The sequence below is a fragment of the Camelina sativa genome, chromosome 11, assembly GCF_030686135.1.
Source record: "Camelina sativa cultivar CO46 ecotype springtype chromosome 11, ASM3068613v1".
Lineage (NCBI taxonomy): Eukaryota > Viridiplantae > Streptophyta > Magnoliopsida > Brassicales > Brassicaceae > Camelina > Camelina sativa.
This window is the reverse complement of record NC_141890.1, coordinates 39455716-39472013: the sequence shown is the minus strand read 5'-3', so window position 1 is coordinate 39472013 and position 16298 is coordinate 39455716. Positions and strand designations below refer to the sequence as shown.

At 37.4% G+C, this 16298-nt stretch overlaps 2 protein-coding genes and 1 pseudogene across 3 annotated transcripts; all 3 read left to right on the top strand.

The window, feature by feature from the left end:
- Positions 1-608: 608 nt before the first annotated feature.
- Positions 609-4948, top strand: LOC147935168 (uncharacterized). The gene has a single exon (XM_087471801.1). The coding sequence runs from the start codon at positions 713-715 to the stop codon at positions 2000-2002; it is 1290 nt and encodes a 429-aa protein (XP_087327927.1). The 5' UTR covers positions 609-712; the 3' UTR covers positions 2003-4948.
- A 1678-nt stretch (positions 4949-6626) lies between these two features.
- LOC104725424 (importin subunit alpha-8-like) lies at positions 6627-10477 on the top strand (annotated as a pseudogene). The gene is made up of 10 exons (XR_015571390.1): positions 6627-6639; positions 6818-7012; positions 8348-8451; positions 8547-8663; positions 8754-8939; positions 9022-9174; positions 9252-9330; positions 9431-9559; positions 9690-9817; positions 9899-10477. The product of XR_015571390.1 is annotated as an importin subunit alpha-8-like (transcript).
- Positions 10478-11680: 1203 nt separating this feature from the next.
- LOC104725423 (GATA transcription factor 16-like) lies at positions 11681-12861 on the top strand. The gene is made up of 3 exons (XM_010444087.3): positions 11681-12034; positions 12132-12263; positions 12370-12861. Exons 1-3 carry the CDS (start codon positions 12014-12016, stop codon positions 12625-12627), a joined length of 411 nt encoding a protein of 136 aa, XP_010442389.1. The 5' UTR covers positions 11681-12013; the 3' UTR covers positions 12628-12861.
- The last annotated feature ends 3437 nt before the right edge of the window (positions 12862-16298 follow it).

The following is a 16298-nucleotide window of genomic DNA, read 5'->3' as shown; positions in this document are numbered from 1 at the left end:
GCTTCTTTATAAATTCACGCATCTGTTTATGTTCCCCCCTTGACCATTTTTGTTTGCATTCTTGCTCTCAATTGCAAAATTTTTTTTGCCTCTTTCACTTCTCAGTTGAGATTTTTGTTTCTCTTTCTAGTTTTGTAAATCGCTTAGAAGAGAGGTGAAAGAAGAGAGAAAGCCATGTCGCTGAACCCCCAACCCCTGACAGAGGTTCGTCTAAACGTGTCTCACAAGTAATCAAATCACTCTCTTGTTTGGGTTTTGAGTGTATTGATTCGCGTAGGTGGACGAAGAGATGATTCAAGGTGTTTACTCAGATGATCCTAAAACACAATTTGAAAACGCTTCCAAGTTCAGAAAGATTCTATCACATGGTACAAAACTACTTCCTCTGTTCTTGTTGGTTTTAAGTTTGAATTGGTCTTAGTTTGTTTCTGAATAATCTCCGATGTATAAGGAGTCAATAGGTTGGCCTAGTTTTTCGTTTTGGTTAGTAGTGCTTCCTATTAATTTGCTTCCAGTATCTGTAGAAGATTGAGTCTTCGACTTTTGGCTATATATATAGCCCTTTCATTTGTGATAATAAGATTATCGAACTATTCAGTTTTCTTTTGTGTATTTGCTTCTGAGATTAACATTTGGTATTAGAGCATAACTTCTGGGAAAAGGAAACAAAAGTGAGAGAGAGTGCAAACACGGGTGAGAGAGAAACAGAAAAATGGGTGATTCAAGCAATTTTGCAGCACCGAGCATACCAAGGTTTGATGGTGATTACGATCACTGGAGTCTGCTCATGGAGAACTTGCTGAAATCAAAGGAATATTTCTGTGTGGTGAGAGATGGAGTCACAGAACCAGCTAGCGAGGAGACGCTATCTAATGCGCAGCAGAAGAGTCTTGCTGAGGCAAGACTGAAGAATCTCAAAGCCAAGAACTACCTCTTTAGTGCAATTGACAAGTCCATCCTCAAAACGATTACCTTGAAAGAGACCTCCAAGCAATTGTGGGACTTGATGAAGACGAAGTATCAAGGTAATTCAAGAGTCAAGCGTGCTCAGTTGCAGACACTAAGGAGAAGTTTTGAGTTGTTGGAGATGAGAAGTGGAGAGTCCATCACCGATTACTTCACAAGAGTAATGGTGAATGCCAACGATATGAGAAACTGTGAAGATGATATGCCAGACGTGAAGATAGTAGAAAATATCCTGCGAACTCTGACTGAAAACTTCAACTACATTGTCTGCTCCATTGAAGAATCCAAAGATATTGACAATCTCTCAGTTGATGAGTTGCAGAGCTCACTATCTGTTCATGAACAGAAAATGAGGAAACCAAGCTATGGAGGAGAAGAACAAGCTTTGAAGGTCACATATGAAGAACGTGGTGGTAGAGGCAGAGGTAGAGGACAAGGGAGAGGAAGAGGGAGATCGAGATTCTTTAACAAAGAATCCATCGAATGCTTTAAATGTCACAAGCTTGGACATTTTCAATACGAGTGTCCCAAACTGGAGGGAAAGGCCAACTATGTTGAGGCCAATGGTGAAGAAGAGGATGTCTTGTTGATGGCGTTTACAGAGGGTGAAAGAAAGGAGGCCGACTGGTTCCTCGACTTAGGCTGCAGTAACCATATGTGCGGAGAAAAGTCTTGGTTCTCTTCATATGATGGTGATTTCCGCCATTCGGTGAAATTGGGGAACAATGCCTCATTAACTGTAGTTGTCAAAGTGACTGTGAATCTGCGGATTGATGGGAAGGCACACACTATCAGCGATGTGTACTTTGTACCTGAGTTAAAAAGTAACTTGGTAAGCATAGGTCAGCTTATTCAAAAAGGGCGTGAAATTCTGATGAAGCAAGGCGTATGCAAGCTTTATCATCCTGAGCTGGGGCTAGTCATGCAGTCAGCAATGACAATGAACAAGCTATTCAAGATTACTGCAACAAGAAATGGAGATGGAGTCAAGGAGGTGTCGGAGTGCCACAAAATCACTGAAGCAGACGAGTCATAGCTTTGGCACTGAAGGTTTGGACATCTCAATTACAAAGGTTTGAGAACCTTACAATATCAAAATATGGTAGAAGGGATGCCTCAACTAAAGAGCACAGAAGAGTCTGGTAAGTGTGTAAGTTGCTTTGTGGGCAAACAACATAGGGAGAGTATTCCGAAGAAAAGTTTGTGGCGTGCATCAAGGAGACTGCAACTGGTACACTCGGATCTCTGCGGACAATCTCTCCAGCTTCAAACAGTGACAGAAGATACATTCTTACTTTCATCGACGAGCATAGCAGGAAGGTTTGGGTTTATTTTCTGTCAAATAAATCTGAGACTTTTGCTTCTTTCACAAGATTCAAAAGTCAAGTGGAGAGAGAAACTGGAGAGGCTCTTGTATGTCTGAGAACAGATAGAGGAGGGGAATATCTGTCTAGTGAGTTCAAGCGTTTTTGTGAAAAAACCAGAATTAGCAGACAACTTACAACAGCTTTCACACCTCAATAAAATGGAGTGGCAGAGCGTAAGAAACGCACAATCATGGAGATGGTGAGGTGCATTCTGAGTGACAAAGAGGTTCCCAAGAGGTTCTGGCCTGATGCTGTAAAATGGGCAGTCCATGTCCTAAATCGAAGTCCCACCTCTGCTTTGAAAGAAAAAACACCAGAAGAGATGTGGAGTGGAAGCAAGCCAAAGGTGGATTACTTCAGAGTGTTTGGATGCTTGGCTCATGTTCATGTTCCAGAGCAGAGAAGGAAGAAACTAGATGATAAAAGCACTAGATGTGTTTTAATTGGAGTGAGTGATGAGTCAAAGGGTTATCGACTATATAATCCAACTACGCAAAAAGTGGTGACAAGTAGAGATGTGGTGTTTGAAGAAGAAAAAGGCTGGAACTGGGGAGAGGCAGAAGAGAGAATTAGTGAAGAGTCGGTTTTGTGGGAAGAAGCTAATGGGGAAGAGCTACTTCAGGAGCCACCGGTGTTGCAAGCTGAAGAACCTGTGATTATGGAGATAGCGGTTTCAGAGACTGGAGAGGCGTCTCAAAGTAGCGGTGCTCAACGCTCAACAACAACAAGAACTCGGAGGCCACCAACTTACTTGAGAGAATATGAGACTAGCGACAACTTATCTGATGAAGAAGAGGAAGAAGACGTAGCTGAATTTGCTATGTTTGCATCAGAAACCGATCCAGTCTCTTTCGACGAAGCTAAAGGTGATGATAAGTGGATAAAAGCTCTGGAGACTGAGCTAGAATCCATAGAGAAGAATGGAACGTGGTTTCTCACTGAATTACCAAAGGGAGCAAAGAAGATAGGTGTTAAGTGGGTATACAAGACCAAGCTCAATGAAAGAGGAGAGGTCGATAAATACAAAGCCAGGCTCGTAGCTAAGGGTTATGCACAACAACAAGGAGTAGATTATAATGAAGTCTTCGCTCCTGTTGCAAGATGGGACACTATAAGAATGATTCTGGCTTTGGCAGCCCAAGAAGATTGGTGTGTTTATCAGTTGGACGTAAAGAGTGCCTTCTTACATGGTGAGTTGTCTGAAAATGTCTATGTAGAGCAGCCGCTGGGTTACATCAGAGAAGGAGAGGAGCATAAAGTCTACAAACTCACAAAGGCGTTGTACGGCTTGAAGCAGGCTCCTCGTGCTTGGTACAGCAAGATTGAGGCATACTTCTCCAAGGAAGGTTTTCAACGATGTGAATACGAGCATACACTATTTGTAAAAACAGAGGAAGGTAACAAAATTCTGATTGTTAGCTTGTATGTCGATGATTTAATCTTTACTGGAAACGATGAGAGCTTGTTAGAAGGTTTCAAGGCATCTATGAAGAAGGAGTTTGATATGACAGATTTGGGGAAGATGAAATATTTCTTAGGTGTGGAAGTGATACAGAATGCAGAAGGGATCTTCATTCATCAAAAGAAGTATGCAGGAGAGATCTTGGAGAGATTCAATCTGTTGAATGGAAATGAGGTGAAGAATCCAATTGTGCCAGGAACGAGAATGTCAAAAGAGGGAGACGGGAACAAGGTGGATCCGACTTTGTACAAGCAGCTCATTGGGAGTCTAATGTACATCACCACAACAAGACCAGATATGATGTATGCAGTGTGTTTGTTGAGTAGATACATGGCGGATCCCCGTGGTGAGCACATGCAGGCAGCAAAAAGAGTGATGCGCTATGTGAAAGGTACTCTTGGTTTTGGTGTTTTTTTATAAGAGGAGAGCTGTTGGTGAGTTAACTGTCTATACAGACAGTGATTATGCTGGTGATATCGATGATAGAAGAAGCACCAGTGGTTATGTTTTTCTGTTAAGTGGCGGAGCTGTGGCATGGGCATCGAAGAAACAGCCCGTAGTGACTCTATCAACAACAGAAGCTGAATTTGTTGCAGCTGTTTATTGTGCTTGTCAGTGTGTTTGGATGAGAAGGATATTAGAGAAGTTTGGGTTGGAGCAGTCAGGAAGCACCACAATCATGTGTGATAATAGCTCAGCTATTAAGTTGTCAAAGAACTCTGTTCTTCATGGTCGAAGCAAACATATTGATGTCAGGTTTCATTTCTTAAGGGATCTCACTAAGGAGGGAGTTGTGAAGCTGGTTCACTATGGGACGAGAGAGCAAATTGCAGACATTCTGACCAAGCCATTGAGTTTGGAGGTCTTTGTGTAGTTAAGAGAAAAGCTTGGAGTTTGCGAGAAGTTAAACTGATTGCTGTCGCTTTCAGTTTAGGAGAGGCAATGTTGGTTTTAAGTTTGAATTGGTCTTAGTTTGTTTCTGAATAATCTTCGATGTATAAGGAGTCAATAGGTTGGCCTAGTTTTTCGTTTTGGTTAGTAGTGCTTCCTATTAATTTGCTTCCAGTATCTGTAGAAGATTGAGTCTTCGATTTTTGGCTATATATATAGCCCTTTCATTTGTGATAATAAGATTATCGAACTATTCAGTTTTCTTTTGTGTATTTGCTTCTGAGATAAACAGTTCTTTACTTTCTTTACTTTTCTTGATCTCGATCTGAGTGTTTCTTTAAGTTTCTTCGTCTTCTTCTTCTTCTTATATACTCCAGAGGAAAACCCTCCTATTTATAAGATCATAGAGTTTGGAGTTGTGCCTCGTTTCGTTGAGTTTCTTAAGAAGGACGATGACATGGAGCTTCAGGTTTGAAGAAAATTTTTCCCATCAATTGATACTGTTATGATTTGTAATTTGTCTTGTAATTCTGATATTTCTATGATCGATCGTTAGTGTGCTGCTGCTTCCGTTCTACGACTCATTTCTGAAGAGAGCACCAAAGTGCTAATTGACCACGGTGCTATCGAAATCTTTGTCCATCTTCTTGGTAGCGCTACTTCTGATGTTCATCTCCGGTTTCAGGTATTTTACTTCTTGTAGATGCGAATGCTAAGGTATGAGTTGAGATTTTGATGTTATTTACCGTAAATGTGCAGGCAACAAGGGCACTAGGTAATGTTGCTCGTGCTTCAGTAGAATCCCGTAACTATGTTCTACGGCGTGGTGCATTGAAACCAGTGTTGGCTCTGCTGCATGAGAATACTCAGATGTGGATGCTTAGAACCGCCGCTTGGACTTTGTCAAAATTATTCTCTGGCCAACCTCAGCTTCTCCTTCGCCAGGTCTTCTAGCTTCTATCTCTCTCTCTCAGCAGGCTTTGTTTCCTCAGTTTGTACACATTAACACATATGGAAACGTGATTAACAGGTGGAGCCTGCACTCTACGCACTTCAGGAAGTTTTTCATAGAGATGATGAATTTTTTTTGTCAAATGCTTGTTGGGCACTTTATTTTCTATCTAATGGTTCAAAAGAAAGTATCGAGAGATTTATTAACGCTGGTCTTGTCCCAAGACTAGTTCAACTTCTCGGGTTAGTAATCTTACTCCAAAACACAAAGTTAAAGCCTTTGCTGCATGTTTATAAGATAATGAAGGCTGACAATTTTTTTCTTTTCTTTTGCAGACACGTTTGTCCATCTGTGATTGATCCTGCAGTAGGTACCATTATGATTCTAACTAATAGAGTTAAGCAGCAGACCAAAGTATGTTACCTTTAAAACACTTCTTGTTGATTTATTATAATGTATCTTGAATGATTCAATATATCACTATATATACCGGATATTAGTTGAGAGGATGCAGTGCTTGCATTGTTAGATATTGCTTGCGTACAATGTTACGATTGGATTTTGTAACCAAAAGGCTCTGGATATATAAAGTACCTCTTTTGAACATTTGTCTCAGTTTTTGATACATCATGGTGTTTTACCTCCTCTTGCCAACCTGCTTACAAAAGACTATGGTACAACATGGAAAAAAATAAAGAAGGACGCTTGCTGGGCGATTTCAAACATCACTGTAGGCACTGAAGAACAAATTCAGGTGACAAGTCTGTTGATTATGAATGTTGCAGATAACATAAAAAAAAAAAAAAAAAATTTACCCCTTCAGTTTTAGGTAATTGTTTTCTATTTGTTTGTCTTTACCCTAATGTATAACAGGCAGTTATTGATGAAAATCTGATCCCAACGTTGGTAAATTTGGCTTAAAGTGCTGAATTTGACATAAAGCAAAAAGCTGTAAGGGCAATTTCAAATGCAGCCTTAGGTGGTTCTCATGATCAAATCAGGTACGTCATGTCTTCTTTCACTTTTGTAACATGCTCTTATTGATCATCACAAGTCACAGTTTTTTTTTTTTTTTTTTTTTTTTTTTTTTTCACAAGTCACAGTTTCGATTGGTGTGATTCAGATACTTGGTGGACTAAGGTTGCATAAAGCCTTTATGTGATCTCCTGGTATGTCCAGATCTAAGTGCCATCTTAAAGTGTCTGAATGGATTGGAGAACATTTTGAGGGCCGGAGAGGTAAAAAACTATTACACTCAGCTGATTGAAGATGCGGAAGGGCTAGAAAAGATAGAGAACCTGCAACACCACCAAAACAATGTGATCAACGAGAAGGCTTTGAAGATTCTGAAGACATACTGGGAGGAAGAGGATGGTGAGGAGACACAACAGCCTCCAAAAAAAAAACCTTTCAAACTATAGAAACATCTTTATCTACTTGATGAGATCCCACACAACCTGATATTAGTGTAAAAAATCATTTACTTGTGAATGGAACCAAAACTCAAAGAGTGAGTCAAGTTCTATGGTGGATAAATCTTTTGTTCCACTGTTACTTTATATCGTTTTGAGGCTACTAGAGTTGTTTTGTATATCGTTCGGTTCGAATTTGTAATGCAAGATTGATTTGGTGTGCGTGAGTGAACTCACAAACTGATTTAAAGAATAAAAGGGTATTATCGTCATTTACACCAAATCCTAAAGGGTTTTAATTCCGAAACCAATTCTTTTTTGTTGGCGAATTAAGAAAAAAAAAAAAAAAAAATCTCTCGTTTCTTTCTAATAACAGCGCAGTCTTTCAGAACCAATTTGGTTTTTTTTTGGCATGTTTTGTGAAGAAGAGACGTGATCTTCTCAAAACGTTGAACGCTAATTACAAGCTTCTGATCCTTTTTTTTTTATCTCTGTTTTCAAATCATGAAAATGAGAGTTGGAGAAATGATCGAACAGAACAAAATTAGTGTTAGTGATAAGAATACTTGTGCTGATGATTGTCGTACAAGCAATACCCACCATTGGCCTTGGCGTCTGCGTTTGCATTTGCGCTGGCGTTGGTGGTCGTAAGGTTAGAAGACCTCATGAACCCTAATTTCACTCCAATTTGGGGGAGAATCGTTTGATCCTTAACAGATTGAAATCTGGGTTTCAGTAAACCGGCGCTAAACCCAAATTTAAATTGAATTAGATTGAACCGGATTTAAATTCAAATTAACTTAAACCAAACCGGTTTTGTGACAACGATAACTAGGAAAACCGTTTTTTTCGTTCTCTTCTTTAAAGTCATCTGCTTTCTTCTTTTTTTTTTTGTTTCGCTCCTTGACCATCTTTGTTTGTAATCTTGCTCTGCTCAATTGCTAAAGTTCTCTGCCTCTTTCACACATTTCAGTTGAGAATTCTAGGGCTTATCTTCAAGTTTCGTAAACTGCTTTTGGAGAGGTCGAAGAAGAAGAGCGAAAAAAAAAGCCAACGTCGCTAGAAAACCCAAGCTTCGTCGATCGTCACACGATGTTCTCAGAAATTGCGTGTTTCCTTGATGGGTTTTACTCAAATGATCGTTCAAGACAGCTTGAATCCGCAGCCAAGATCAAGGAGTTTCTCTTAAAGAGTAAAACTTTCTCTTTGTTTTTTTTTTTACTTTTCTTGAAGAGATTCGTCTTTTTACCAATAAACTCGAATGTTTCTTTTAAGTTTTTGTCCTCTCTCTGTCCAGATATGCCAGAAATAGGGCCTTTTGATACTCAACGGCTGACATATTATGGAGTTATACGTCGTTTTGTTGGATTTCTTCACATGAAAGATTCCCCTGAGCTTCCCGTACGTTAGAAGATTTCCCCTAATCCATGATTTGATATTTATGATGATGATCAGTGTAATCTTTGATTCTGATGTATTCAATGATCTTTTTCTAGTGTCTGGCAGCTGAGGCTCTATCAATCGTTGCTGCTATTAAACCGAATCTGGTTGTTGATCAAGATCCTGGTCCAAAGCTAGTCAAGCTTATTGCTTCACCTTATATCGGTGATCCGGTAATCATTATATTGTATACTACTTCTCTAGTTAGAATATGATTTCTCTTTGGCACAGATTATGAGTTTTTGACATTTTTATTCTTGTAGGCTTTACTGGCACTGGCTAATGTTGCTGCTGATCCAGTACACCATGACTATCTTCTTAAGTCTGGTGCATTGATGCCACTGTTGAATCTGCTGTCCAAGGATACTACTACCTTGTCGACGCTCAGAGCTGCCACTCTTACTTTGTGTAACTTGTGTCGTGGCAACCCTCCACCCACCTTCGAACAGGTCTTTTTACCTATCTCTCTGTTTCCTCTGTTTGTATACATCCAAAACTTGAATTTCAACATTTGAATGCATTGATTAACAGGTGATACATGCACTTGAACTACATCTTAATTCAAATGATGGAAAAGTCTTGGAAAATGTTTGCTCGGCCATTCAGTATCTGTGTTGGTTCAGAAGATGGAATCCAGATTGTGATTGATGCTGGTTTTGTCCCAAAACTAGTTGAACTTCTCCAGTTAGTACTAGTACTTCTCCTTTTGTGACATGTTTGAATACTCAAAAGGCTGACAATTTTTTTTGTTTCTTTTGCAGACACCCTTCCCCATCTGTGCTTATTCCCGTACCGCGTCTCATTGCCACTATAGTTAGTAAACATAAGGACCAGATCCAAGTATGTAACGTTAAAACTTTTCGAAATTTCAGTGTCTTTAGTACGTTTATACCACTATTAGTAGAGAGGAGATTCATTGCTTGTGTTGTTATATGTTCAGTGTGTGATCGATTGTGGTGCTTTACGCATTATTTCTGACCTGTTTAATCGAGACTATGATGAACAAGTAAAGGCAGCCACCTTCTTGGCGGTTATAAGCATCACCTCAGGCTTTAGAGAACATATTCAGGTGAGAACTGACAAGTTATTTGTTGCTTTCTCATGTGCATCAGTTTTTTTTTTATTGTTGTAGTTGCAGAACATATACAAACTTTACACTTGTGTTGCTGTCGCTAATTCCTTTCCCCTGGTGATAACAGGCAGCTATTGATGAAAATTTGATTCCAAAGTTGGTCAGTCTGGCTCAAAATGATGAATTGGGGATGAAGAAGGTAGCTGTATGGGCAATTTCAAATGCAACCTTAAGTGGTTCTCATGAGCAAATCATGTACGTCCCTGTCTTCTATCTTTTTTCACTTAAACATGCTTACTGAATCATTAATTCACTATCTCCATTGGTTTGATTCAGATTCTTGGTGGAGCAGGGTTGCATTAAACCTTTATGTGATCTCCTGTTACATCCAGATCTAGTGATCATCTCAGCGTGTCTGAATGGATTGGAAAAGATTTTAGAGGTTGGAGTGGCAGAGATGAACATAGGAGGAGGAAACGTGAACAATTACACTCAACAGATTGAAGACGCGGAAGGTCTAGAAAAGATTGAGAACATGCAACACCACGAAAACAACGAGATCTCCGAGAAGGCTTTCAATATTCTAACGACATACTGGTAGGAAGACGATGGTGAGAATTGAGAAGACACAACATCCTCCAAGGTGATGATCTGGTTTTGCAGTTGTGAGAGAACCAGATTTTTATCTACTTTATGAGATCTTCATCTACCTTTCAAACTGTCGAAAAAATGACTTTATAGATATTAAGAGATTAGGTTGATTTAGGAAAGATGACTGTAGATACGTTTATCCATTAAGAGATTAGGCTGAAATGTACAGTATTTGGCATATTAGATGAATGTCAGAGAAGGTGATATTTGGACATATTGGTAACGTTGTAGGTGTTGTTCAATTTTTACTGACAACATATTTTTCAGCCAGGAGATGAGTTCAAAGCTTTTTACTTCATACTATAAACTGCTCTCATCTTTCAGCACTAAGTTCCTGATGAACTCGATCAGGGATAGATCGTTGATTAAGGCAATTATCGCTGAACAGTTGTAGATTCATAGATTGAAAAATAGTGTTATGCTTAATAAACACACCTAATGAACTGGCAATGCATCTTGTAAAGAAAAAAAGCTGATCATACAGATTAGTCAGATTTTAGTTCCAGAGAATTATTGATTGGCTTCAAGAACTCTATAATCATTGAAACAAACAAAACAACTTATCTTCCCATCATTTTGGAATATGTCTCCTGATAAGCGATTTTGCGCAAACATAGCTACACAGAGACATTTTCAGGGTAAATTCAGAAGCATTTCTAACTTCCTTAAGGCAGTGACGCACATTCCATAGGGTTTGAACCAAAAAGGTAATTTGGCACAAGTCACTGCAAAAACAAGCAAAAGGTTCCCCCATTTTAGAAATTTTTGTCAACTAGGACAGTAAAAAAACAGAGGAAACTGAACCAAAAAAAAACACTCCTCACGTAAATTCAAGATACCGAAACTTGGGAATAATCTGGTGGAAGTCTACCTGGAAGTATGAATCCCTTTAAGGGACACCGCAAATGAAGCAACATTAGTTACATAGAGTTAAAGAAACATAGATTTCCTCCGGCTAGTTTCTTACAAGTGTGTGATATGACAAGTGTTGTTGTTGAATCGACGGTTACATTTGATTGTGCTGTTTTGACCTTTCTTGAGAACATCTTGATTTATTGTACTGTACAGTCACATACCAAGTAGATAAAAATAAGAACAAAAGAGTCGATAGCTTAAATAGCGACTTCGCGAGATAATCATTGAGATTGTAAGCTGCATATAAACTTAAGATCCAGTGTTTAATATCGTCTAGTTGAAAAGAGGCTTAGTAAAAAGTTACTGAAATCTTGAAATCTCCATGCTGTTTGTAGAACCAAAGAAAGGGTTTTGTAATTAGGATCATATTCATTATTTACTAAGGAACATTTTTACTGTTTTAACACCAATTAGAAAAGAGAGAGATACAGAGAGGTGATCAAGATAAATGTAAGTACTGTATGTGGTTCAAGTGGGAGACAAACCAGTCACTTTCTTTTCTTCTCAATCAATTTTAAACCTCAAAATGAATATCCTCCCAACCAATACACTGTCCAAAAAGCACAAAATCTTGTTTTTTTTTTCAACATTTAAAGATATGCATTTATCATCATAACCTAAATTCAAGTATTGTCACTTTGACCCAGGACATTGTTAAGTCAACATTACACACCAAGCACACAATCTTATTTTGGGTAACCATTTGCAGAATAAATAATATATGGTCTGAATCCTATCTACATGACTTATTTCCCTACCACTATTGTTTCTTTTCTCCTTTATACATATCTTCCTGATCCTTCCTTTCTCATCTCTGTTTTCAAACCCTAGCTTTCTTGATCCCGATCGCGCGGCGCCAAACTTCGTAAATTCAACTGATTGAGAATGTTGGATCACAGTGAAGAGGTAAAATGATGATCTGCTTCTTCTACATTTGATTTTGATGATGATGATTGATGATTGATGATCTAGTAACAAGCTGATCGATCTCTGTGTGTTTCAGGTTTTGGTTGATTCGGAAACCATGGAAAGAAGAGCTGGAGATATGATCGAACAGAGCAACAACAAGAAGACTTGTGCTGATTGTGGTACAAGCAAAACCCCTCTTTGGCGTGGTGGTCCTTCTGGTCCCAAGGTTCAGGCATAAACCCTAATTTCACTCCGATTTGGGGGCCTTGGGGGATCAATCGAGTTTGATCTGGTCTCTGATCTGATATGTTTTTTTGGTTTGTTATATGTAGTCGTTGTGTAACGCGTGTGGGATCAGAAACAGGAAGAAGAGGAGAGGAACAGAGGATGACAATAACAAGAAACCGAAGAAATCGAGTTCCGGCGGCGGAAACCCTAGGTTTGGTGAATCACTAAAACAGAGGTTGATTGATTTGGGGATGACGAAGAGTCATCGATCAACGGTGGAGAAGCAACGACGGAAGCTTGGTGAGGAAGAACAAGCCGCTGTGTTACTCATGGCTCTATCTTATGGCTCTGTGTACACTTAAAGTGGTGCCTACACCATGACTAGGGTTTTAATTCTTGTGTTTGGGGAGCAATGATGATGATGATTAGTGATGATGACTAACAAAACAAATGGGTGTGAAATTTTGTGTTTTCCAATTCAATTTGTTTTGGATTTTTGTGGGTATCTCTATGTTGTGATTTTTGGAAATCACAACAAAAAAGTTTTGGAAATTGTTAGAAGATTAATGAATGAAACAAAAGATGTTCGGTGGTAAGTAGTATTATTTAATTTCGAACATTTGTTATAAATTATTGTTCTCTGTGTTGAAATTTTGTCTTTATTAAGACAGGAATGGGTATTGCCTATCTGTTAAGCACAAATCTTGTCCAGTCCCAAAAACAATATACGTACGGAGTATAATTTAAATTTAAAAATAAAATGAAAAACAAAAAAATAGTTTGAATTTTGTCAAAATTGTTATTTTTCTGATTTTGCTGGCTTTCATTAGCCACTTTTTAGGTCTGATTTCTTCAGTATTATTATTATTATTATTATTATTATTATTATTATTATTATTATTATTATTATTATTATTATTATTATTATTATTTGTAATTTAACAGTTGAAATCCCATTTTTTTCGTGAGTTCCGTGGGAATCAAACAATTACTTATAAATATGGAAAAGTCATTTTATGTGATGATAATAACAAATATCATGATGTGTCAAACAATAAAACCATATTGTATATCATTAGTACATGTCCCGTAATTAGGTAACACAAATCTTGGTCTGGCCGCATGGAAAATGATTTTCTTTATTCATGTGTATGACAACTACTATTCCACCCAACTAAATTTGTTTGTTTTGTTGTGAATCAAGGCCACATGACTATTTTTTTTCTTTCTTTCTAACATCTATTTTCATTTACTTCCAATAAAAGTTTACAAAATTACAGAAAAATGATCCACATAAAAATACATTTATGATCAATAAACAAGAAACGATACAACAAAAGAAGTAAATTTAACGATGCTTCTTGTCTAGAAGAACTTACTCGCTAACAGATAATCAAGTCTGTTATTTTCCTTCTTCGTGCTCGAACCCAAGTCGTTGTGATTCTTGGCTATCATCCAACTATGAAAATACCAAATTCACTTCGCAATCATTAAAACACCAACCGACAGAAGAATTTGCAGATGATCATTCGACGGAATCAAACTCTATTGAAGAGATATAAAATAAAAACAATTATTATATATAAACTCTATATGTATATATATATATAGATCTGTGATATATGTATGATTGTCTTCCTTTGCCTTTAAAAATATCTGGGAGACAATAGCCATGGCGCCACTTGAAGATCTGCTATAAGTTTTGTATAACCATAAACGAGATCCATTTCATCTTTTACACCCATAATCTTCATTCTTTAACCATAATCATAATCACCAAAATGGATGCTTGAGATAATTAGGATAGACCTTGCCTTAAAAATGAATATCTTCTTTCCTGGAACACTCCTTTTTATGAGAGAAGACTTGGAACACAATCTGAATCTTACAAAAAAATAGATCTATGAAGGAATAAGATAAATTAAGAAGATGGAAGACGAATAAAAAGAGTATGTCCGACGCCGAAACCGACATCGGCCAAAGCCATAATCTTGGTTAATCGCTTCTAGCGTTGTTTGTTGGGAGAGAGGAAAAACGGTTGTGGAATGACGTTCAGATTGTGTATACAGTTACAGCAGTTTGTGTTTTTTCTTTTCTCTGTTTTTGTTATATTTATTGTTGGGAGGGTAAGCAAAATCAAAATGTAACTGACTTATGCCCTAGTTATATTTTGTCAGCCCAAAAAACTCTTTCTTTCTGTGACCTTGCTTCTTTCTTCATTTTGTTAGGCGAGGGCCTTAAATTCTTGTGTTTGTGCCCTGTTATCGAATTAGGCCCGAAGCCCATTTTAAACTCATAAGAAGCAACTGTTTTTTTTCATTTTTCCTCACCATGTAGGCATGTACCACCAATATTAAATCAGAGATGTGTTACAGTGTGCCTCTGTAAAGAGTTTTTAACCAAGAGGGTAAATATGTCGATTGCCCATTTATATACTACCACTAGTTTTTTTTCTGCGTTTATTTATCTCACTCGGACATAACCACTTTTAAATAGATCATCTAAATGACTCCAATTAATGAAAGAAAAAAAAAAAGAGTTAAAAGAAAACGCTTTCTATGAACAATCCAATTTCATTCATGAAGATGGACACATCGACTACTAACAAAGTAACACCACACTGAACCAACGTACCTACAGATGTTCAAGCCCAAGCCAACTATTCTATTAATATAGTATTATCCGTTTTGGATCCATGTATCAAAGCCCGCATGGATTTTTTATTGGACTTTTCCCCAAAATGTCTCGTACTAATTGAAGTTGGTATTGACTTATATATTAAAAACTAATTTTCTAATATTCGGATATTGAGGATGAATTGACAGCCTACTGATATTGTTCTTTTTTACAATGGTGAGCAATTGTAAAAAAAGTCGAAGATATCAGCAAAATAATAAGTTCCCAACGAGGTCCGGCGCTAGCTAATAGAAACGGTGTTGAACAAATCTGTAGATATACATATGTATTTATATATTCTCATTATTATTAGAACTACATTATTCTTGCAGTTATTCAGAGTCTAAATAAAACGATCTGAGTTGATATCAAGAAAAAAGAAAAAAACAATCGTTGACTAAATTTAAAAATTTATAGCGAAACAATAGTGTTTTTAGTTGGTGCGGAGAATGTGGTAGAGGTTGATGACCCCGTAACACTCTATTAAAGACACGTGCTAATGTTTCTTCTTCTTCCCAAATCGCATTAAATCTTTTATTTTTAGAAGATTGGATTTGCATGACCAAATGAGTAACTCGTGAGTCGTGACTTTTAGGGCTGCGACGTCTTGGCGGTTCAACGTCGCAACACGATTCTCCGCACAAGGTTAATCTTTGGGCACATGTGAAACATGGAAATTCGAATATCGTCGGTGTCATTTTGCGTCGTTCATTGGCTTTATCTTTTTGTTTTCCTCTTCTCCATGTTTGTGATGTTTTCACAAGAACGAGGTGTGATAACGACAGTGTATATGAGTATGTCATTAGGTTATATGTAATAAGATAGTATCAAATAATCTTTACATTGTTACCTAAAAAAAAAAAAGATGGTATCAAATATTTTTTTTTTTTTTTTTTAATGTGAAGATAGTATCAAATAGTTGTATTGATTTAGACCCTTTTATTCAGTGTTTTTTTTTCTTGTTGAAGAATTTATTTAGTTTTTCAGTTTCACTATACATAGAGATTGTCATACATACTAAAATATAACGTCGGTGTTTTGCAATATGCATTTCAATATGTCAAACAAAAAAAGTCGTTTTGTGTTTGTGCGTTTTATTTAATTAGACATTTAGTACTAGCTGAAAATATGATCGAACGAGTTATAAAAGACTTGAAAACATGATCGAATCATCACGAAAAAAAACACACACAAAGGATTTCAAGAATCCAATAAATGAGAAGAAAATAAATATGTATGATATGAAAATCTTAATGCCGCTGATGCGTCCTTCTCAAAAAGTCATTGTTTAAATACTTTTTTTTTAACATAGAAATGTTTCAGCTAGCAATGGCTATGAGTCACTAAAGCAAACAAA